Here is a 24,693-nt window from a genome sequence, read left to right as displayed (position 1 = left end):
TTCTATATTTAAGAGTGAAAATGATAATATCCTTTATGAATGTTATAGAGAAAGCAGAATATGGTTCACTTGAGCCAGTCAGTAATCTGTTCAACTTGGCTAGTGTCCAGTTCTCTCACAATCTAATTCAGATTTAGGCAATTATTTTATAAATTCACTACATGTTTTTAAGCTTTAGAGTTACTATTTTTTTATTTTAAAAGGAGTAAGTACTTTTGTTATAAGATATTAAACCTCATGCAGTTAAATAAAATTGAGAGTGAGAGTGAATGTTTCCTCTTTGTAACTGTAAATAATTTTTTTTACAGTGAATAATTTTTCACTTGATGATATGTCTTGGATGTCTCTGTGCATATATAACCTGTTTCATTTTTGAAATGGCTTTATTAGGGTTCCATTGTATGAATGTACTGTTGATTATCCTTATATATTGCACTGAAGTGTTAATACTTTTAAAAGAACTTTTTTTCTGATGGCAATGTGTTTTAACAGCGTGGCCCTCAGATGCCTTTGATATTCCTCTATGTGGTTGATACTTGCATGGAAGATGAAGATTTACAAGCTCTGAAGGAATCAATGCAGATGTCATTAAGTCTTTTACCACCTACAGCCTTGGTTGGACTTATTACTTTTGGGAGAATGGTGCAAGTTCATGAACTTGGATGTGAGGGCATTTCAAAAAGTTATGTCTTCAGAGGAACAAAAGATCTGACTGCCAAACAATTGCAGGTAAACAGCAGCCTATCTGTGAGCATCATTTTAGATATGTCTGAAAAGCTTCTGGATGTAAGTTTCTAGAAAATATTTTCATTGTAATTGACTAATATAATTGTATTGTAACAAAGGCTTTAAATTTGGTGTTGGCATCAGTTTTCTTTTATTTGCCTTACATTTTTATCAGACAGATCAAAGATCTTTCACTTTTAACAGTATCTTTAACATTTAGAGTAAAACAAAGTATTTTACCAGAGATTTGAAGGCCTTATAGAAGTGACATACTGAAGACAAGCGAAGGCAACTGCAGAATATTAGCTTTTGTTTCTTGACATCTCTCACTTAGGAACTAAACACTTTTATTATGTTTGCAAAAGGAGACATGTTAAGGTGTTAGAATTTTTAATATAAGAACTATAGGTACATGTATTTTTTTAAATAATAGGATGACATTTTTATCTTTGGGGCAAAATGAAGCTTTCAGGTCCAGGGAGTTATGTGTAGCATACTAGGATCATCTGGGATATTTTTCAAAATATGTTTTTTTTGCCCAAAGATTTTGATAGACCATGAGTGAGTGAGTGAATATGTGCTTGTATTGGGAAGTGGTTGGAAGGGTAGATTGCTCATGTAAGTATTCAAAACCTTTCTAAGAAGTTCTGATAAAACCCCCAGTTGAGAATAGTTACCCTAGAACAGTGGTTCTCAACCTTCCTAATGCCGCGATCCTTTAATACAGTTCCTCATGTTTTGGTGACCCCCAATTTTGTGGTTACAAATTGAACATAATTAAAGCATAGTGATTAATCACAAAAACAATATGTAATTATATATGTGTTTTCTGATGGTCTTAGGCGACCCCTGTGAAAGGGTCGTTCGACCCGCAAAGGGGTCGCGACGCACAGGTTGAGAACCACTGCCCTAGAAGATTTGGGGGTCGAACGACCCACAGGTTGAGAACCACTGCCCTAGAAGATAAGCCTGGCCTAAAGTAGACAGACCTGAAAGCAGACTTTGGAGGCATCCAGGTAGTCCACAATGAAAAAGAAAAGATTTTGAGGATGACTCTTATTTGGAGCTCTGCAGACCAGGGTAGTGGTGCTACAGTTAATTGAGATAGAAAATACTGGAGGAATTTAATTTGCAGGTTTGGATAGGGAGGATAGTGAACAGTGAATAAGGTAGTGAATGAGTAGTGAATAAAATTTGAGGACATGGAGAAAATTAGAGTATGTGTTCTTTCCTGAGGTTTGTTGTTGAAGGAGGGAAGGTGATAGTGTGGAGGTTTGAGAGAAATGAGCAGAAGTGGTTTTGTGGAGGAGGGACAAAGGTTTTGTGGAGGAGGGACATTTGAATGTGTTTATGCACAGACGGGAAAGAGACTGAAAAGGGTGAGTGAAAGTAGGGCGAGATGAGAGAGTGAGGTTTCAGAAGACATGGTAGGGATTCCTTCAGGAGCACAGGGAGTAGAATACCTTACATGAGACAAGAGAGAAAGTGGGCAAGTTATAACCTCTCTGTGCCTTACTTTTTTCAATTGTAAAAGGGAGATAAGAACAATGGTTACCTTATAGGGTGGTCATGAGAATGAAATGGATTGTGCCTTTATGTATTTGTTGTTATTTTTAAATTGTTAATTTATTTAAAGTGGCTTAATGTTAGTTCTGATTATAGAGTATATTTTACTTAAGTTATATAATACATATGTAACACAAAAAATCTGCCTTTTTGCAACAGCCAGTAAATTCTTATAACATTTTTCTTTTCTCCATTAAAATGTTTTTATCTTCTCTCTCTTGATAAGCGTCAAGTTGAAAAGAGTCTGGTCTTAGCCCTAGCCGCATAGCTCAGTTGGTTAGAGCATCCCATACACCAAGGATGTGGGTTCGATCCCCAGTCAGGGTACATACAAGAATCAACCAATGAATGCATAAATAAGTGGGAATAACAAATCCATGTTTCTTTCTCTCTCTTCCCCTTTCTCCACCCCTCTTCTCTCTCTAAAGTTAATCAATAAAAAATTTTTAAAGGAAGAATCTGGTCTTTGCTCCCCAAATAGTCCTGGATTTAAGTCTTAAACTTATCTAAGTTGTGTGCTATTGGATGGATCTCTTTGCTTTTTCTCATCCTCTATGGAAAGGTATAAACAGTAACCATTTTGCAGAGTTATTATTAGTACTAAATGAAATAATTTGTGAACACTCAGTATAGTATAACTATTATGGGGTTTTGTAGCAAAACCTGGGTTAATATCTTGGTTTGTCACTTACTAGTTGTGGAATCTTATGCGAATTACTTAGTCTTTCTGAGTGTCAGTTTTCATTTGTAAAGCAGGGACTAAGAAATCTACTTCATTATTGTTTTGTGAGGAAATAGTATATACAAAGAGTTTAGCACATAATAAGTCTTCAATAAAAAGTTGCTGTTTTTGCTAGCAGTATAGGAAATGCTGCAAGATTAGTTTAATCATTTTTCTTTGCAAATCTTTAGATGTTCTGATTTTTTGTTATATGCTTTTACTCTCTTCATGACTGAGCATTTCCATATTCAAGAAAACTTTAGTAAAATAACATTTCCAAATGTTTAGAGAGAAATTGTGCACACTTCTAAAATTCAAAAACCAAACTAGCAGTTTGGTTAGGCATTAAGTCAGAACATTAACAAAGCACATGTACCTTATAACCCCCTTTTTATGATGCCATATATTTCTCCTGCATAACACTTATTACAATTGCAATTTTATAGTTAATAATTTGATTTAATTAACTCTGTTTCTGTCACCAGATTTTAATTTCTGTAAGGTCAGGAACTATATATTTTTTCACCATTAGATGTCTGACACAGAACAGGGATGAATGAATACAAGTTAAGGAATATAGTCATTCAAGTTACACAGTAACTTAAATTTACTATTAATTAGAAATAAAGTATTTCTGAGCTCCCTCTTTGCTCACATAGCACATTTTATTTTGCTCTCTCTTTTTAAAAAATTGATTTGAAAGAGAGAGAGAAAGACATCACCTTGTTCCATTTATTTATGCATCCATTGGTTGAATTTGGTATGTGCCTTGACTGGTGATCGAACCCGCAACGTTAGTGTATTGGGACAGCGTTCTAACCAACTGACCTACCTGGCCAGGGCAACTTTGCTCTTTTTTGATGGTTATTTCAATGTACTGTTAATGTTTACCTGATAGTCTCCCCAACTAGACATTTTGCTTTCTTTCTTTTTTCTTTTTTTACTTTTTTTAGATTTATTCTATGCTGATTTACTCCAGGGCCATAAGTTTTTGTTTCTTCAGTTTCTTCTGGGATATCTTTTTCTTTTGTGCAACCTTCTCTTCTGGTTTAGGAACAATCTGCTCATTTTCTGTAAGAATCATCTCAGTGTGGCAGGGAGAGCTCATGTATGGGTTAATCCACCCATGGGCTCTGTAGGTTCTATGCCGCATCTTGGGAGCTTTGTTCACCTGAATGTGCTCAATGATCAGAGAGTCTACATCTAAACCCTTAAATTCAGCATTGCTCTCAGCATTTTTAAGCATGTGCAGCAAAAATTTAGCACTCTTTTTGGGCCACCAACCCTGTGTCCAATTCCACTGTTTCTCCTGAGCACACTTACCAACTCCACTATTGTAATGACGGAATGCCACACTGCTTCTTTAAGGTGACATCCTTCAGATACTTGGTGACTTTTCGAATATGCTTACCCTTGATGGCCTGGGCAGTTTCATAAGTGCTCTTAAAGTGAGCACGAACATTTTGTTGATTTGCATGATTTCGTGGGGTTTTCTGGGTCTAGTGAATAGCAAACCATTTTCAGAGGTCACCTATGGCCGCTTTGGGCTTGGCATTTTGCTTTTTGAGGAAAGAGACTTTTTGTCTTTACTTTTGGGTTCCTAATACCTAACACAGAACCTTGTACATGGTAAATTGTTGAGACATCTTTTAGGAGTGATTATATGGATATCACAGAAGTAATCTCTTTACAGGAAATGCTGGGGCTTTCTAAAGTACCCGTTACTCAAGCAACACGTGGTCCTCAGGTACAGCAGCCACCTCCTTCTAATAGGTAATAATTAAATATGATAAAGAGAATTTGACAATTCATGCAGCTATTTTAAGCATTCCTTACCCTTAACTTGAACATAGACATTCAATGATACTATTAAGTATTTTTTGGAATATAAGTAGGTTGCATTAGTATACTTTTTAAAGAGTTGAGACAGAATTATGTCATTACTAGTAAAATGGTTGGTTTCTCATCATTACAATGTAAGGATTTACTATAGTTTTGATATATTCCTATAGTTTTGATATATTCCTGAGTTTCTGTTTTTAAGTTCGGAAAAACTGAATTTTGTGGTTGAGGGTGGGCAAAAAAAAAAAGTAGCCTCAAAAGCTTTTCATTTTGCTGTCTTACCCTTAGAGGTTGTTTCCCCCCTAAACTCTTACATCAGAGGAGGTATTACTAAAATTGAGTTGACATCTCTTCTCATAATTATTTCAATAACCTTAATACTTACTAGATTGGTAAATGAAAGATATAGTCCTGAAGTAATATTTGGTTTGACTGTTTCATTTATAGCAGTTGTACGCAAAAACGTGGTTCCTGGACCAGTAGTGTCAGCATCTCCTGGGAACTTGTTTGAAATGCAGATTCCTGGGTCCACCCCAGATTTTCTGAAACAACTGTGTGTTAAAACAGCAATGTGTGTTAAAACAAGCCCTCCTACTGCTTCTGATATACATAATAGTTTTGAGAACCATTGGTGTATCCTGTATTCAAATTATTTTTCTGTGTTTTTAAGAAAATGGATGGCCCTGTATGGTGTGGCTCAGTTGGTTGGAGCATTATCCCATATACCGAAAGGTCTTGGGTTTGATTCCCGAGGGCACATGCCTCGGTTGTGAGTTCAGTCCCCCTTTGGGGCACAGAGGCAACCAATAGATGTTTCTCTCTCTCTTCCTCTCTAAAATTAAAAAAGAAAGAAAGTGGATAGTTTGTTTCTTAAACACTTACCCACAAATAAATGGCTTTTTATTTAATTTTGTTTTGCAGATTCTTGCAGCCAGTACAGAAAATAGACATGAATCTCACAGATCTTCTGGGGGAATTGCAGCGAGACCCTTGGCCTGTACCACAGGGAAAGAGACCTTTGCGTTCCTCTGGGGTGGCACTTTCTATAGCTGTAGGACTACTTGAGGTAGTGACAATAGCTTCATTGTGGAATGTAAATGTGTTTGTGTGTGTATGGGATGATATGTACAAGAGAATGTTGAGTGAAATAAATGAGGTCATAGTTGAGCGAGTATATGATTTTATTTAAAGTTTGATCTGCAATGTATCCTTTTGTGTATAAAGAGGCTTCTGGAAGGATGGTCACTAAATGTTAACAGTGGTAGGATAAAAGCAATTTTACTTTTAAGTAGAGTTTGAAATTTTTACGCTACACAGATCTTAGAAAAGAGTTATTTTAAGATGTTTTTTAAAAAATTGGAAATGCTATCAAATTTATAGAAAAGTTGCAAAGAATTTCCCCCCTGAATTATTTGAGATTAAGTTGCTGATAGGATGTTCCCGATCCATTGAATACTTTGGTTGTGTTTCCTGTAAACCAGGATATTCTCCTATATAAATAACAACAGTACAGCTATTAAAATCAGAATATTAACACTGATATATTACTACCATGTAATTCTCACACCTCATTCAAGTTTTGCTGATTATTCCAGTAATTTCTTTCATTAAAAGGATTTAGTTCAGAGGCATACATTTAGTGGTTAAGTCTGTTTTGTGTCCTTTCATCTGGTACAGTTCCTTAGCTTTTCCTTGACTTTCATGACTTTGACACTTTGGAAGATTCAGACCAGTTATTCTTTGAATGTCTGTCAACTTAGGTTTGTTTTGATGTATCCTCACAATTAGATTCAGATCTTACATATATCACAGAAGTAATGCTTTATTCTTGTTGCATTCTATCAGGTGGCCCATGATTTTTATTTGTCCCATCACTGATGATAATCACTTTGATCACTCATTAAGGTTGTATCTCCTAAGTTTGTCCACTATAAAATTATTTCCCTGTCTTTGTAATTAGTAAATATTAGGTAGTGAGAAGCTTTGAAACCATGCAAATATTCCCTTACTCAATAAACTTTCAATTTATTCTTTTTTTTATTAATGTCACTATAGAGTCATGGTTTCCTATTTTATATAGTGAGTTATATTCTGTTATTATCATTATTCTTTTAACTTTCTACTTTGAGATAATTCTAAACATATGGAAAAGTTATGAGAAAGATTCAAAGATTAATTGAACTTTTATCAGATTCCTCAAATGGTAATATTTTATTACATTTGTTTTACCTTTCTCTCTCGATACTTATACATATGTCTCTCTCTGTATATGTCTATTTATATGTCACACACATGTAAATTTTAGAAAACGATTTGGAAGTCAGTTACAAACATGATGTCCCTTGTAAATACTTCAGTGTGTATATCTTAATTACAGAAATAATTTTTTATAACTGCAGTTCAGTTAACAAAATCAGGAAATTAACATTGATATAACATAATTTTTTAATTTATAAACTTAATTCAAATTTCACTAGTTACTCCAATAATACCCTTTATAGCAAAAGAAAATTCTGAATCATGCATTACATTCAGTTGATATGTCTCTTTAGTGTCCTTTATTCTGTAATAGTTCTTCAGTTTTTCTTGTGTTTCATGACATTGATATTTTTTAGGAGTATAGACTTATTCTTTTTTTTTTTTTTTTTTTTTTTTAAATTAAATCTTTATTGTTCAGATTATTACATTTGTTCCTCTTTTTTTTCCCCCCATAACTCCCCTCCTCCCAGTTCCCGCCCCACCCTCCGCCCTCACTCCCCACCCACTGTCCTCATCCATAGGTGCACGATTTTTGTCCAGTCTCTTCCCGAATCTCCCACACCCCTTTCCCCCCCCAGGAATAGTCAGTCCATTCCCTTTCTATGTCCCTGATTCTATTATAATCAACAGTTCATTCTGTTCATCAGATTATTTATTCACTTGATTCTTAGATTCACTTGTTGATTAGATGCATATTTGTTGTTCATAATTTGTATCTTTACCTTTTTCTTCCTCTTCCTCTTCTTAAAGGATACCTTTCAGCATTTCATATAATCCTGGTTTGGTGGTGATGAACTCCTTTAGCTTTTTCTTATCTGTGAAGCTCTTTATCTGACCTTCAATTCTGAATGATAGCTTTGCTGGATAAAGTAATCTTGGTTGTAGGTTCTTGGTATTCATCACTTTGAATATTTCTTGCCACTCCCTTCTGGCCTGCAAAGTTTCTCTTGAGAAATCAGCTGACAGTCGTATGGGTATTCCCTTGTAGGTAACTGAGTTTCTTTCTCTTGCTGTTTTTAAGATTCTCTCTTTATCTTTTGCTCTTGGCATTTTAATGATGATGTGTCTTGGTGTGGTCCTCTTTGGATTCCTTTTGTTTGGGGTTCTCCGAGCTTCTTGGACCTGTAAGTCCATTTCTTTCACCAGGTGGGGGAAGTTTTCTGTCATTATTTCTTCAAATAGGTTTTCAATATCTTGCTCTCTCTCATCTTCTGGCACCCCTATAATTCTGATGTTGGTACGCTTGAAGCTGTCCCAGAGGCTCCTTACACTATCCTCGCATTTTTGAATTCTTTTTTCATTTTGCTTTTCCGGTTGGGTGTTTTTTGCTTCCTCGCATTTCAAATCATTGACTTGATTCTTGCGCTCCTCTGGTCTGGTGTCGGAAGTCTGTATAGTATTCGTTATTTCAGTCCGTGTATGCTTAATTTCTAGTTGGTTCCCCAATATAAGATCGAGGGTCTTATTAGTTTTCTTGTAGATCTCATTAAGTTTATCGGCGGCTTCTAAACAGTTCTTGAGAGACCTTAAAAGTGTGGTTCTGAACTCTATATCTTCCATTGACAATTTTGTCCTGTTTCTTTGTCTCCGCATTTTGTTATGCTTCCTTGGTGCACCCCCTAGTGGTCTTTGTTCGCAGTCTTATAGTTAAATCTTGATTGTTGTAGCTAATTCCAGGGAGGGTTTGACCTCCAGGCCAAGTGGCTATGAGAGTCAGCTGTGTCAGCAGTGAGAGAACTTCTGTCCTCTAGGGAGGTGCTAATCTAGCCTTTGCCTGAGGCTATCCGGCAAATGCCTGTGTGCAGGGCTTGGGCGGGGCGGGTCGCACAGGATCAACAGGGTGGGCCGGAGAGAGCAGTTATGGCAGCTCTCAGTCCTGTCCCCAGGGGCTCTGCCTCTCTGAGTCCCAGCACCCGCTGCAAAGCTCAGAGAGAAAGCTGCACTCGCTCTGACCGAAGCCAGACAGTCCCGCTTCTCCCGTTTGAGTCTGGGTCGCTAGAGACTCGCCCGGACCTGGAGCTCAGATTCTGCGACTCCCTCCTGATTGAAAACGCCAACCGCGCCCTCCGCCGCCAGCCCGCTCCGAGCACTCCGCACCTCAGAATTTGCCTTCAGCACTGCGCCTCCTCTGAGTGTCCGTATGCGTTTCTCTTTCCTCCTAGTTGTAGGACTTCCACTCAGCCAGCGTTCCTGTGGTTCTGGGTGATGTCCCTTCCGTTTTTTGGTTTCACTTTTGAAGTAGTTGTTCAAAGCAGCAAACTCCGGCGTTAACCTATGCCGCCATCTTGGTTCTCCTCAGGAGTATAGACTTATTCTGTAGAAAAAGTCTAAATTTGGGTTTATCTGAGCTTTCCTCATGAATAGATTTAGGTTATACCCCTTTCCAGGAATGTTACAGAACTGATTTGTGTTCTTAGTACAGCACATCAGGAGGCTCATAATGCTGATTTCTTTTACTACTGCTGATGGTAGTTAGCTTTGATCACTTGGTTAAGGTGGTTTCTGCCAGGTTTTATTTTAAAATTAGGAAGGCACTATTATTTAGAAGATTTTAAAAGAAAAGTATTCAAACAAACATCTTGTTTTTAAATTTCATTTTAAATATTTGATTATTTTAATTTCTTGAAAAATGTATGGTAGCCTGTTTTCTAGAAAGAGTATATCACAGTTTATTATCAGAAATGTACATTCATATATTTTTCTTTAAACTCTTTTGACGAGTTACTTTTATCTGATAGTGTACTTTTCCCAACACTGGTGCCCGTATCATGATGTTCATTGGTGGTCCAGCCACTCAGGGGCCAGGAATGGTGGTCGGAGATGAATTGAAGACACCTATAAGATCATGGCATGACATTGAAAAAGACAATGCCAAATATGTTAAAAAGGGAACTAAGGTAATTTTGTTTTTTATTCTTTATGACTTATTAGAAAAATGTACGTGATAAAAGAGGAAGAGTATGGGGGGGAATGGGGGATAAGGACACATATGTAATACCTTAATAAAAAAAAACTAAAAAAAAGAGGAAGAGTACAAATATTTTATGATGAATCTGATATTGTGAAATCTGATACTGTAACTACTGTTCAGAATTGGAGAAATAGTCTTTCTTTCTTGATAACATGTTATAATTATTCTAGTTTTAAATGTTGAAAAATTTAATAGTATGCACCACTAGGTACCTCTTTAAAGATTACTCCTGAGAGAAACTCTGTGTGTGAGGCTTTTTTTTGTTTTGAGTGAGAGAAACATCAATGTGAAAGCAAGACATTGATAGGCTGCTTCCTGCGTGCCTCCTACCAGGGATCCAGCTCCTACCTGGGCATGTGTCCTGACCAGGAATTGAACCGGCAACTTTTTGGTGCACAGGACGACACCGAATTGACTGAGCCACACCTATGTGCCTTTTATAATATTCATGTTAAGGAATGTCTCTCCAGGAAAAATTTCTTGCATTTTAAAATTTTTTATTTCCAAGAGGCTGTACTTTAGATATGTATACTTTTCATTGCTTGAACAGTCTATCATTTTTTTTGAGTTATTTTCTGTTCAAGTAACTTCAGTTTTACTTGTAAATGTGCCAGTACTTTTTTCACTAATGTTGATTTTTGACTCCCTTGTATTGGTTTTGCTTGTTAATGTTCCCCTTTTGTTATTATTAATTTATTTATTTTTGCTAATCGTCACCTAAGGATTTATTTTTCCCATTAATTTGTAGAGAGTGTGGAAGGGGGCAGGGAGGAAGAGAAAGAGAGAGAGAGAGAGAGAGAGAGAGAGAGAGAGAGAGAGAGAGAGAAGAGAAACATTGATGTGAAAGAGACACATCAGTTGGTTGTCTCCTGATAGGGGCTGGGGATCGAACCTGCAACCCAGGTATGTGTCCTTAATCAGAATTGATCCCTTGACTCTTCTGTGCATGGGCTGACACTCTAACCACTTAGTAACTGGCCAGGGCTAATGTCCTTCCTTTAAAAAAAATTCTCCGGAGTTTGTAATTTTAATTTAAGTTGTACTATATTGTATCATATGTCCTTTTTGGTAGTCATTATTTATCATATATATTTTTTATTACATTTTTATTGATTTTAGAGTTAGAGGAAGAGAGAGGATTGAGAGATAGAAACATTGATGAGAGAGAAACCTCATCAATTGGCTGCCTTCTGCACACCCCACCCTCCCCCCCACTGGGGATTAAGCCCGAAACCCAGGCATGTGCCCTCACTGGGAATTGAACCAATGACCTCTTGGTTCATGGGTCGATGCTCAACCACTGACCCACACCGGCTAGGCTATTTATCATATAATTTTAAGTGTAACTAATAACCAATATTTTTTGTCACTATAAATGCTTTTCCCCCTGCCATTTAATTTTCCTTTTGTGCTTGGAATTTTTCTTAGAACTTCAAAAAAATGTTTTATATTTGTGTATCTTATTGCTTTTTTATTGTCTATGTTGATGTTTTTGTTACTTGCGTGTGGATTTAGCCAGGAAAGAGTTCTGTGCTGTTCTTCTACCATTTTTATGTATAAAGAGCAAATTGTTTGGTGTGCCTTTCTTTAACTTTAGCCTAATTTAGGAGTTTACAATAGTTCTCCCTTATTCGTGGTTTCACATTCTGCAGCTTCAGTTACCTATGTTCAGCTGCAGTCCGAAAATATTAAATGGAAAATTCCAGAATAAATAATTCATAACTTTTAAATTGCTCACTGTTCTGAATTATTCTGTTGGGACAGAATAATCCCTGAACATGAATAATCCCTTTTCTCAGATGGTAGATGTTACCTGCCCAGGAGTCACTTAGTAACCATTTCTGTCATGGTATCCTAGTTCTTGTGTTCAAATCTATCACTATCCTTGTACTTGTGTTCAACTTTAACTTAAAAATGACCTCAAAGTGCAAGAGTAGTGATGATGGCAATTTGAATATGCCAAAGAGAAGCAATAAAATACTTCCTTTAATTGAAAAGGAATGTTTGTATGTATAGGAAAAAACATAGTACATATGAGGTTCAGCACTATCCGTGATTTCAGGCATCCACTGGAGGTCTTGGAACATGGGTAAGCAGAGACCACTGTATTTAGAAAGAATGGCTTTAAAAAATATATATGTTGTTATTGATAGTAGAGGGAGAGGTAGAATTAGGCAGGGAGGGAGGGAGAGAGTGAGTGTGTGTGTGTGTGAGAGAGAAACATCGATGTGAGAGAAAAACATTGATCAGTTGCTTCCCATACATACCCTGACCTGGGATGGAATTCTTAACCTGGGTATATGCCCTGACCGGGAATTGAACCAGCAACCTTCTGCCCTGACTGGGAATTGAACAGGTGACCTTCTGGTGCATGGGACAGCATTCAACTGACTGAGTCAACTGGGGAGAATGGCTTTTAAAGAAGAATGTGAAAGTAGCATATTTATAGAAGTTATATTATTTTGTAACACATTATAGAAAATTAAGTTATAACACATCGCATTAAAATTATTGTGGATTTTTCTTTTAGTATTTCTTAGGTTATTTTATTCTTTTAATGGGGAAAGAATTATAGGATGATTAGTTTATACATTAATGTTATGTGATTAAAAATATCTTTTGTAGCATTTTGAAGCATTGGCTAATCGAGCTGCCACGACTGGTCACGTTATTGATATTTATGCATGCGCATTAGATCAGACAGGTCTCCTGGAGATGAAATGCTGTCCCAACCTTACTGGGTATGTATTTAAATTTTTATAATTTTTGTAGTTATAAACTAATAATGAGACTTTACAAATATAAACCAGCAATGACAGTTTATGAAAAAATTCAGTCATCATCTTCTTACTCCAGGGCAATAGATGTTAACAGTTTTTGATACTTTTACTTTAAATTTTTTCTAAAATATACTTATAAAGGCACATTTTTAAAAATAATTCTTTATTGTTGAAAGTATTACATATGTGTGCTTCCCTTTTTAAAAAATATATTTTTATTGATTTCAGAAAGGGAGGGGGGAGAGAGATAGAAACATCAATGATGAGGGAGAATCATTGGGTGCCTTCTGCACGCCCCCCACTGGGGATCAAGCCTGCAATCCGGGCATGTGCTCTGAAGGGGACTCAAACTGTGACCTGCTGATTCATTCATAGGTTGTTGCTCAACCACTGAACTATGCTTAGATTTTTTGAAATATAACTCACATACCATAAAATTACTTATTTAAGTATACAATTTAATGTTTTGTGTGTGTGTGTTTTTTTTACTATAGTTACACATTGAGCAACCATTACCATAATTTAATTCTAGAATATCTGCATTACCCCAGAAAGAAACTCTGTACCCATTAGCAGTCACTCCCCGTTCTTCCTTTCTTTCCCTCTTCCTTCCCTTCTCAGCCTAGACAATCACTGATTTTTCTGCCTCTTTGTATTTGCCTATTCTCGATCTTAGTGGGAAACCGTGTAATCTTTCACCATTCAGTATGATTTTAGCTATGGGTTTTTGTAAATGCTTGTATCAAGTGAAAACTTTCCCATCTAATTCTGTGTTGAAATTTCTTTTCAGGAAAGGGTGGTGGATTTTATTAAATGCTTTTTCTACATCTGTGAAGATGGTCACATGTTTTTTGTCTTTATTCTATTTATATGGTGTATTACAGTGGTTTTATTTTTTGTATATTGAACCAACCTTGCATTCCTAGGATAAATCTAAATTGTGAATAATTCTTTTTATGTATTGCCAGATTTGATTTGTTAGTATGTTATTGAGGATTTTTGCATCTGTTTCCATAAGGGATCTATCTTGATTTGTAGTTTCTTTCTTACGATATCTTTGTTGTTGGTATCAGGGTAATACTGGCCTTATTGAATGAGTTAGGAAGTGTTTCTCTTCTGTTTGCAGGCAACCATTACATGTTTTTGGGATAATTTAATTAGGTGTTAAAAACTCAAGCTTGTCAACTCATTTTTCAGGTTTATTTATTTAATGCATCCATCTAATAAATATTCATGAAAACATAATGTGTGTCAAACTGTTTAAGGTACTGCAGATACAGCAGTGAACCAGACTTGAAAATCTGCCCTCCTGGAGCTTACCTTCTATTGCAGGATTGTTCAGCGTAATTTTTTATTGGACATATTCTCTGCATTGTTCCATTGAAATGTGGCAAGTGTGACTGAGGAACTGAGTTTTTAATTTTAGTTAATTTACATTTTAATTTAATTAGTCACATGTGTGATGCACAGTTCTAGTAAGAGGAGATGAGACAAGTAAAGTAGATAGTATGTCAGATGGTGATAAATGTTAGGGAGAAAAATAAGTCAGGAAATGAGGGTAGGGGTTTGCAGTTCTAAATAGGGAAGAAGGAATGGGTTTAGCAAAGACTTAAGGAAGTAAGAAAGTGAGCCATGTGCATATATGAAGGAAGAGTGTTTTAAACATAGGGAATAGGAAGTACAAAGTTGAAAACATACCTGGGGTGTTTGAGATATAACAAGGGTAAGTGAGGGGGGTCAGATTGTGAGGGTCCTTGACTATTATTAGGACTTTGGATTTTACTTTGAGATAGGAAGTCATTGGAGAGTTTTCAGCAGAGTGATGTGATCTGACTTACTGTTTTAAAAGGGTCATCTGACTTCAGTTGCCTTCAATAAGAGTCCAGCAGGTCCTCTGATAACATTTTGTTTCATTATAACTAGAAATGTGGTGCATGAAATTCATGCATGGGTAGGGTCCCTAGGCCTGGCTGGCAATCAGGGCCGATCGGGGCCTTCCTTCCCCTTGCTGCTCGCCAGGGTGTTCCTTCCCCTTCCCCTGGCTGCTGGCTGCTGGCCTGGGCCTTCCTTCTCCCGGCTGCCAGCTGCCAGCTGCCAGCTGCCAGCTGCCAGCTGGGGCCTTCCTTGGTTCTGCGCTGCCCCCTGATGGTCAGCGCACATCATAGCGAGCGGTCAGACTCCCGGTCGGTCGAACTACCGAGGGGACAATTTGCCTATTAGCCTTTTATTATATAAAGATTGGTGAGGAAAAAAATTTGATTCCTGGCTGGGATCACTGTGGAGTTTGCATGTTCTCCCCATGTCTGCATGACTTTTCTCCAGGGACTCCAGTGTCCTCCCATATCCCAAAGATGTTCGGTGAATTGGCATGACTAAATATCCCAGACTGAGTGAGTGTATATGTGTGTGTGTGTGTGTGTGTGTGTGTGTGTGTGTGTGTGTGTGTGAATGTATGCTGCAATGGGAGGGCTTCCTGCCTAGGGTGGTGTCTGCCTTATACATTGAGCTACTATCATATGCTCCAGCCACTCTCGACCCTGAACTGGAATAAGTAGGTTGGAAAAAAATGATCTTCCTTGTTTTTATTAATATTCCTTAAATGTATGTATAACTCACATTTATTTCCATGCTTAACATTATAAGTGTTTTGGTTTTTATTTAGAAGTTTGATGATCTTTTTATGATCAGAAATATGCCATAGGAACTTAACTTGTGTTTATATCAATTAGCCTGTGGTAAAATTGGTTTGTTATAGGTTATTTTGCTTAAAATTTCAGTTTCCAAGGATGAGGTCTTACTGTATAGAAATACAGGAATACCAGGTGGTAGCATGACAGGTGGTGAGAGGTGTTTGGATTTTGAATATATTTAGAAGGTAGAGGATTTGCTGGTAAATTGCATCTGGGGCTTGAGAAAAACAAAGGAGTTTACTGGAAGGATTGGGTTGCCCATTATTGAAATGGATAAGACTGTGGGAGGAAGAGTATCTGGGGAAAAGTTTGGTGGTTCATTTTTGAACATGTTTGGTTTAAGTTGCCAGTAGACATCCATGAGGGAGATGAGATATCCAGTAGGCACTAAGATATAATGTACAACCTAGAATGCAGGAGATAGGTTTGGGCTGGAAGTTTGAATATGGGAGTTGTCAGAATATTAGTGATTTTTTTTAAACTATAAAAATGGTTGAGATTGTGAAATTGTGAAATATAATACTGTAAAGGTCATGATAACCTTCCTAAGGGTAATGAAAGTTGACTTAGAGTGAATTAGAAAAAGAACAGGCAGAGGGGATTGGAGGCAGCTGTTATAGACCAGAACTTCCCAAACTTTTACGTGCACAGATCAGCTGGGTATCTTGTTAAAATATAGATTCTGGGGTTAGTATGCCTAGTTTTGAAATTCTACTTTTCAAGCAAGATCCTTGGTGATGCCAATGTTGCTTGAGCAGTAGTAAGGGTATAGAGAGGTTTGCTGTTAAAGGAAGCAGATAAGTGGGGCCGTGTAAATTGTCATTAATCTAGAATGTGTTATCAAGTTTAGTAATAACACAGATTGTCATAGATGACATGTTTGTAAAACTAGAAAATTTGAAAGAATCTATATACAAGCTATGTACAAACTTTTAAAATTAATATGTTAAGTTGTCAAGACTTCTAGGTCAAGGTCAGTGTACAAAATTCAATTATATTTTTATACTAGAGGCCTGATGCACAAAATTCGTGCAAGGGTAGGCCTTCCTTCCTCCAGCTTCCGGCACCGGCTTTCCTCTGGCACCAAGGACCTGGGCTTCCCTTTGGCCGCCAGCAGGCACCCAGGACCTGGGCTTCCCTTGCAGCCTCGGTTTCGTCCAGAAGGTCGTCTGGAAGGACATCCGAAAGATGTCTGGTCTAATTAGCATATTATGCTTTTATTATTATAGATACCAGTAACATAAGGAAAATAAAATTTAAAAAGATACAATCTATACTGGCATCAGAGCATAAATCAAGACTTTAACATTATCAAAAGTAAAATTACTATTAATTATAGCACATCAGTTTTATTCTTTCACCATTTAATTTTTTGTTTAAAACTACTTAAAGTGTCTTTAAAATATGAGCAAATATATATGAATATTTGTCATCTGTGTATGTCAGTGTTTGTATCCCCCTTTTTATTTTTTTATTTTTATTTTTTTTATTTTTAAATATATTTTATTGATTTTTCACAGAGAGGAAGGGAGAGAGATAGAGAGTTAGAAACATCGATGAGAGAGAAACATCGATCAGCTGCCTCCAGCACATCTCCCACTGGGGATGTGCCCGCAACCCAGGCACATGCCCTTGACCGGAATCGAACCTGGGACCCTTCAGTCCGCAGGCCGACGCTCTATCCACTGAGCCAAACCGGTTTTGGCCCCCTTTTTATATAAATAGAAAATCTACACATCTTCCCCCACTTTTCACTTATATATTAGAAATTGTTCTATAGCAGTGCATAACTCCATTGTGTGGATGTGCCATATTTTATTCAACTAGTCTCTTAATAAATGGAAATCTGGATTGTTTCCAATATTCTATTATTACAAAAAGTGCTTCAGTGAATATCCTTATGTGTATACTTTGCTTTTTTATTTTTTATTTTTGCCAGAATATTTGTGGGATAGATTTCTAATAGTGGGGTGGCTGGATTAAAGAGAAACTACATATCACATGTAATTTTGTTCAATATTGTCAAGTTCTTCTGTATTGCACAATTTTTATTCCATCAGCAATGTATGAGAGTGCCGGTCTTTCCACAGCATTTTCAACAGAATATGTTGTCAAATTGATTTTTTTCTGATTAGAGAAGAATCTTGGAATAGTTTTTGACAGTTATTGTTTCTTAAAACTTTAAAAAGTTAAAATAGGTACATGCTTACTGAGGAAAAGGATTAACAGTACATTAGTACATAAAATGAAAATGGTTCCTCAATGCCCTTCCACTCTCATTCACTGGGTATAACACAAACTTTGATATGACACACAGACAATTTTGCATATATAGACGTACACACTTATACTTGTTTATTATTAAGAATGAGAATGCAGACTGTAAATAGTCAGGTATCTTAACCAATATGGAGAATAGAGTGGGTTGGGTGGGAGGGACACATTTGTTTCTGTGTACTCTTTTGCATGTTTTGAATTTTATTATGTGTGGATGTGTTGCTTCTTTAAAAAAGACTTTTAAAAATTACTGAGGACAAATGCAAATGTTAGGGATATTCAGTTACCCTCAGGATTTAGATTATTTGTGCAGTGGGTACATTCTCAAATGTTTGAGTTTTAAAAATTAATGGTAATGTAGCACATTTTAGGAAGCATTTTAACATTTGTTAGTAGTACTAAGAGGTAATTTACATTTTTGGTTTTAACACATTTTGGACACTTGTATCACCTACATTGTTTTTTGTTTTTTTCCATGCAGAGGATACATGGTAATGGGCGACTCTTTCAATACTTCCTTATTCAAGCAAACTTTTCAAAGAGTTTTCACCAAAGATATGCATGGGCAGTTTAAAATGGGTTTTGGTGGTACATTAGAAATAAAGGTAAGAAGCAAAAGTTGACACGTGTGGTATGTTATCAAGATAAATTTGTAGGCTTGATCATAATTTTACCTTTAGTCACATACAACATATGATTTAAAAATAGTGGTTATATTATATTGAAACCCAGTGTTAGAGATTTTGTTTATTAGAAAGATGTGTCATTATGAAATGTACAATGAAATTTTACTTGAGCATTTCTGCATAATTGCTAGAAAAGAAGATATATAGGTAAAATTTGCTTTAACTTATTTTTTCTTTATGTAGGGTTTAACTTTTTTAGTGCATTTGATCTTTTTTAGGGCTGAATTTGCTTATGCTAGTGCTAGATTTTTTTAAAATTGCAGTAATTGGTATCTAAGGGAAACCTGTTCTGTACTACTTGAATAATCAGTAATTGTTTTATAGTTGGTAGGTTGTTGATATTATTTTTTATCATTCATTTCAAATTTTAATAATGCAAAGGCTTAGTGTTAGTAACAAGTGCATGGAAAGCACATTGATACTGAATTTGCATTAAATATTTCTTGCTATTTTATTGAATGCTTGCTAAATGTCCAGCATTAAGCTAAGAAATTATAGAGATCATAAGGGATATCTAAAGCACAGGTCTTCTTATAAAGAAATTTAGTTTTGATAGAAAGACAAGTTTAATATAGAATAGATTGAAATAATAGTAGATTATGAAAGTGCTATAAAGGTTTAGGAATGAAAGGTGAATGTATCCGGGATACAATTTATCCTAGAAAATAACAATTTTATCATGACTTACACTGGGTTTTGAAAATGGCAGAATTTAAGTTGGTTGAAGAGAATGCATTTTAGTCAGGAGCCCAGTGTGAGGAGAGACATAGAGGTGAGAATCAGCACAGTATGTTTGGGGAAACTGCCCAGGGAGAATGGATGGTTTGTATTGGAATGTAAGGAAAGTAGCTTAACTCTCTGTGTTGGTTGCAGTTTGCAGATGCACGTGTAGGCTGAAGCAGCTATTGTAGGTTAAGGAAAAATAGAAGCTGGTGTCTATGGTTTTGAGTTAGAACATATTTTGGGTATGGTATGATATTTAATTGAGGGTGAGTTACCAAATGGAGACCTCCTCTGGGCAACTGAAATAGAGGATTAATGTTAGGTCAAGGCTAGATTTTAAATTTGGAAGTTAACATAGAAGTATTCATTGATTAATTATTTTAACATTGTATATTTTCATTGAACTTTAAATGTGGAAGAAAATCTTTATTCTTATATACTTATAGTTGAATGTTTGAGCTTATCTTTGAGCACAGCAAACTGTACCATGTTCTCATTTGCAGACCTCAAGGGAAATAAAAGTTTCAGGAGCTATTGGACCCTGTGTGTCTCTCAATTCTAAAGGACCCTGTGTGTCTGAAAATGTAAGTCACCTTTATTCTAAAAATAAAGTACAGTTTAATTCTCAGGACATAACCAACAGAGACCTGGGTGGCAGCTTATAGCATTGCTTTAAAAATATTGTGTGGACTCAGTTTTTTAGTAGAATGTGGCTCAGCTTCTATCGGTATACCTCTGTTTGTAATTGCTCTGTCTGAATACCCCTTTTCCCACTAACTCCTAAATTAAAACTTTTGTACTGTCACCAGTCTTCTATTTTTTATGCCTAAGTTATTTCTTACCCCAGTGTGCCTAAAAACAACAACTATGATTTAGAAATTTGGAGACTTCTGAAAATCAAAATTAATTCTGAATTTTTTTTGTTAGTAGAATCTACAACAAAGTAAACAAATTAGACTTACGTTTCAAATCCATCCTTACTATTCCATTTAGTGGATGTACAATGCACTTAAAAATGGTAGAATTATGTACTGTTATTATAGAGAGGATTATGGGATAAATAACACAAAGTGGGTAAACATCTTTAAAATGACTGAGTTGAAAATTAATTTTAGGTAGTTTACATGGTGAAGATTTATTTCTTAAAATTTTTTCTTGGGAATAAGACTGCTTAGCAGTTCTGATCCAGAGAACTTGTATTCTTTTTTTTTTTTTTTTTTTTTTGAGAAACTGTATTCTTATGTGCATATATTATGTGTTAAATCAATATTTCTTTACACATATCAAATAGTTCGATAGAAGGATGTTAGTTGTAATTACTTCATTAAATGGTATATACTTTTTTAAAGTCTTCAATATGGAGAACTTATCAACACTTTTGTATTTACTTAGCAAAAATGTGAATTACTTTATAATTTTATTGTGTAAAAATTGCTTAATTTTATTTGATGTTATATTTCATATGATTTAACATTTTTAAGTTTTTAATATTCAATGAATTTGTTAGAAACCTGAAAGGGATGTTTTCTTACTGGAGGTTTTATTCCCCTTCTTTTCACCTTGGTATATATTATAGTAATAAATTATGTTGTCTAATTTTCAAACATATTATATGTTTTATTTCTACAGGAGATAGGAACAGGTGGCACTTGTCAATGGAAGATATGTGGACTTAGTCCCACTACAACCTTAGCCATATATTTTGAGGTTGTCAATCAGGTATGACTTTTTATATTTGAATATTGAAACCTATATTTAAACAAGTACTTAATTTAGGCCATGACTTTTTCGTATTTTTTCTTCCAATAATAAATATAACCCAAAGCTTGTTTTATTTTGGAGTTTTTGTTATTTTCTATTTTTCAAAGCTAAACTCCTTGTGAGAGGACATACTATAATAGAAAGAGATGTCAGGGAAACTGGCAGATGCCCAACCTTGGGCAACCCAATGTAGTCTCTGGTTTTTTTTTGTTTTTTTCAGAGTTTAGGACTTTTAATTTGTCCCATAGCTGCTGAAGCAAAATTAGGATAAAACATTCTGCTTTCCTTTATATCCCAACACACAAACAAAAAAACTATTTGTAGGAAAAAAATGGTTTTGTACACGGGAAGAAACAATATAAATTCAAAACTTACAGATAAGGGTTAGCTCTACCACTCATCACTTTAAAAAGTTTATACGAATATCCAGTCAAAACCAACAGGTTATCTTCTTTGAAATGTTATCTAAATGGATTTCCAAGTAGACCACAGGACTGTATACTGTCTTGGAATGTCCTTAAAAGGCTCTGTCATTGATCAGGTAACAGAGTAAAAACACCAGAGTCCTTTCTTTTTCAAATGGGAGAAGGAAAGACAGGGATAGAAGAAACTATTCAAACTTTGTCCTCTTTCCTTGTGGCTTATGGTCTCCCCCTCCTCCTCTGCCTCCTTGAAAGCCTCCTCGACCTCCAAAACCTCCCAGGCCTCTGCCACCAAATCCACCTCTGCCTCCACCACGACCCCCGAAGCCACCTTCACCCTTAGGCTTGGCCCAGTCCAAAGTAACTTTGTTTCCATCAATTTCACCATCTTCCATGGTCTCCTTAGCGGCTTTGGCATCTTCCTCACTGTTGAAGTCTCCAAAACCAAACCCTTTGGAAGAGCCCGTCTCCCGGTCAGTGACTATCCTTGCCCGGACAGAGCCATCAAATGACTCCTTCAATGTCTCTTCCGTAGTCTCCTCAGACAGACCTTTGGCAAATAGAGTTTTGGATGGATGGCTTCTTGCATTAGGCAATCCTCTGGGTCCTTGCAATTCCAGCCTGATTGCTCTGTCCTCAATTTCTCTTTTATTACAGTAATTTAAAGCTTCTTTAACATCTTCAAATGAAGCAAATTCTATGAATGCATACCCTTTAGATTTGCCATTTTGGTTCTGGGGCACTTTGATAAAAGTTGCCTTTTCAAATACTTCCTGAAGAGTTTTCTTCTGTTGCACTGTAGGAAATGTTGCTTAAAACCAGAGTTTTTGATTCACCACTCCAAGTGCTGTTCTTTCCACCTCTATGGTCTTGATTTTGACCTTTCTCTCCAGTATAGTACAGAGAAATGGATTGCCCATCTATTTTCTGTCCCTTGCTTTTCTTCCAAGGTTTTCTCTGCATCAGCTTCTGTCTTAAATTCAATATAAGCAATCCCTTTACTTTTTCCATCCTTGCTGACTAATCTGTGTCTTTGTTTTTAAATATAAAATGGAAGCATAAGTAAAATCTTAAATTTTGTTCTAGTTATGTAGTTTTGTAATTTGATATCTAGCTCCTAATTGTGACAAGGTACATATATGTAATGATATATGAGTCCGACAAGAAAGTTTTCCCCCCGTAATATATTTTTTAAAATATGGAATTCTTAACAAATTTGTGTGTCATTATTGCACTGGGGCCATGGTAATCTTCTGTGTATTATTCCGTTTTAGTCTGTGTGCTGCTGAAGCGAGCACAAAAAAGTTTAATATGTCAAAACACATAGAAAAAAATTACTAGGTAAAGATTCCGATATTACCAACTGGCGTGGCTCAGTGGTTGAGCATCAACTATGAACCAGGGCACATGCCCGAGTTGCGGGCTCCATTCCCTTGTAGAGGGTGTACAGGAGGCAGCCAATCTATAATTCTCTTTCATCGTTGATGTTTCTATCTCTCTCTCTTCCTTCCTCTCTCTCTAAAAATCAATAAAGTAAAAATTTAAAAAAGATTCCAATATTTGGAAAGATTTTTTTTTGCTACAGAATGAAGTTATATTAAAGAATGATTTTTAATGTATAAATTACGATTTATATGCCACTAGTTATTAGGCATAAAATGAACCACAGACTATTAAGAATCAGCCTTTCTAACAGTTAAAGTTTGAGAAAAAGATAATGGCTGTTATTGACCAAAACAAACAAACAAAATCAAAGCAAGAATATCTATTGTCAAAGGGCATGAAGAAAGTATTTATTTTAACTACTTGCTATTTCTTTCTGAGGATCATTACTATAATCATTACTCTCTTTTCATTAATAGTTTTCTATTGGTCATCTGTTCATCATGTGATTATCTTCCTAAAAGTTCTGTTTTCATTTTACATACATAGGGGAGTATGACTTAGTTCAGTTTCTCTTTCCAATTACTATTAGGCAAAATTGCCTCACTCCTTTCCTTATCCATTAATTTCTTTACACTTCTTCCTTAATTTCTTCTTTCATATCCTTCTGAATTATGTATTACATGAAATTGATATCCTTGGACTCACTCCTATCCTTCATCATTTTTCCCCTTTGCCAAATCCAATTCTCTTTTATGTGACATATCACAGCTGTTTTGTATGTACTGTAAAAAACATTCTTCTAATTGATATAAGAATTAATTTTATTAGTGCTCGGATATACAGCCAATGACTATATGACAACAACATAATAGATTTTGCTTATTTTTACTCCTTTACTTTTAAACAGCATAATGCTCCAATTCCTCAAGGAGGGCGTGGTGCAATTCAGTTTGTGACTCAGTATCAGCATTCAAGTGGGCAGAGACGCATTCGAGTGACCACCATTGCAAGGAAGTAAGTTGTATTTATTAGAGATTTAATTTACATATCAACACTATTCTGGATTGTGCTCCCAAACTGGGTTCCTATTTTGAGTGATAGCCATGATTGGAAAATGAACATTTATGATTAATAGCATTTTATTTCTTTCTAGCCCAGCTTGTTTGCTAAAATATTCATTGTTAAGAATTGTAAAGCAATTTAAAAATCTATTTCTAAGACACATTTTACAAAATATTCTTTTATTTATCTTATTCCCCTGAGAGGAGGAGAAAAGCTAATATTATCCTGTTATAAACAATAATAATATATATGATGTATTATATATCTGTATAATAACTGCAGCCCCTCCCCCCTGCCGGTCCCGCCCCTGATCACCCCTTACCCCAATAGGGGGCGGGGCTGGTGGCCAACTGCCTGAAGCCCCTCCCCCTGTCAGCCCCTGATGGGCCCCCACCACCCCAATGGGCCTGCTGCCCTTCCCTCCAGCTGGCCGCGCCCATGATTGCAGCACCCGACCCCAAAAAGGGGCGGGGCCAGCAGCCAACCTCCAGCCCCTCCCCCCACCTGGCCCCACCCCAGGTCTGCCCCCACCCCGATCAGGGGCAGGGCTGCTGGCCAACTGCCTGTGACCCCTTCCCCCAGCCAGCTCCGTCCCCGATTGTCACCCCACACCAATGTGGGTGGGGCTGGCTGGCCAACCTCCCACGGCCCCTCCTCCAGCCCTTGACCCCCGATCACCCCACCCCCACCCCATTTGGATGCAGGGCCGGCCTGCCCATCATCCACAGCCCTCTCCCTATAGCTGGCCCTGCCCCCAATTACCCCATCCAATCGGGGGCAGGGCCCACTGGCCAATCGCCTGTGGCCCCACCCCCCAGCCA

The 24,693-nt window shown here is 36.5% G+C and overlaps 1 protein-coding gene, 1 non-coding gene and 1 pseudogene across 6 annotated transcripts in view; 1 reads left to right on the top strand and 2 right to left on the bottom strand.

The window, feature by feature from the left end:
• SEC23A (Sec23 homolog A, COPII coat complex component) overlaps positions 1 to 24,693 on the top strand; it is a 64,762-nt gene that overhangs the window by 10,321 nt on the left and 29,748 nt on the right. For 4 of the 5 annotated variants that reach the window (XR_004973650.1, XM_036346319.1, XM_036346310.1 and 1 more), the window contains 9 exons: positions 493 to 729; positions 4,707 to 4,786; positions 5,777 to 5,921; positions 9,853 to 10,011; positions 12,711 to 12,826; positions 18,314 to 18,437; positions 19,745 to 19,825; positions 20,871 to 20,960; positions 23,718 to 23,824. Coding sequence is in view for 4 of the 5 variants with exons in the window: in XM_036346319.1 (XP_036202212.1) it covers positions 493 to 729; positions 4,707 to 4,786; positions 5,777 to 5,921; positions 9,853 to 10,011; positions 12,711 to 12,826; positions 18,314 to 18,437; positions 19,745 to 19,825; positions 20,871 to 20,960; positions 23,718 to 23,824 (1,139 nt within the window). In the remaining variant the exon portion in view is untranslated. The remainder of the gene's footprint in view (positions 1 to 492; positions 730 to 4,706; positions 4,787 to 5,776; positions 5,922 to 9,852; positions 10,012 to 12,710; positions 12,827 to 18,313; positions 18,438 to 19,744; positions 19,826 to 20,870; positions 20,961 to 23,717; positions 23,825 to 24,693) is intronic. The other variant, XM_036346328.1, reaches the window with a different exon arrangement.
• On the bottom strand, positions 3,984 to 4,531 carry LOC118674484 (annotated as a pseudogene).
• LOC118661473 lies at positions 22,617 to 22,722 on the bottom strand. The gene has a single exon (XR_004969349.1). It is a non-coding gene; the product is annotated as a U6 spliceosomal RNA (small nuclear RNA).

The sequence above is a fragment of the Myotis myotis genome, unplaced genomic scaffold (genome assembly GCF_014108235.1).
Source record: "Myotis myotis isolate mMyoMyo1 unplaced genomic scaffold, mMyoMyo1.p scaffold_m19_p_1, whole genome shotgun sequence".
Taxonomy (NCBI): Eukaryota; Metazoa; Chordata; class Mammalia; order Chiroptera; family Vespertilionidae; genus Myotis; species Myotis myotis.
The sequence above is the reverse complement of the archived record's forward strand: the minus strand, read 5'-3'. Positions and strand labels throughout refer to the sequence as shown.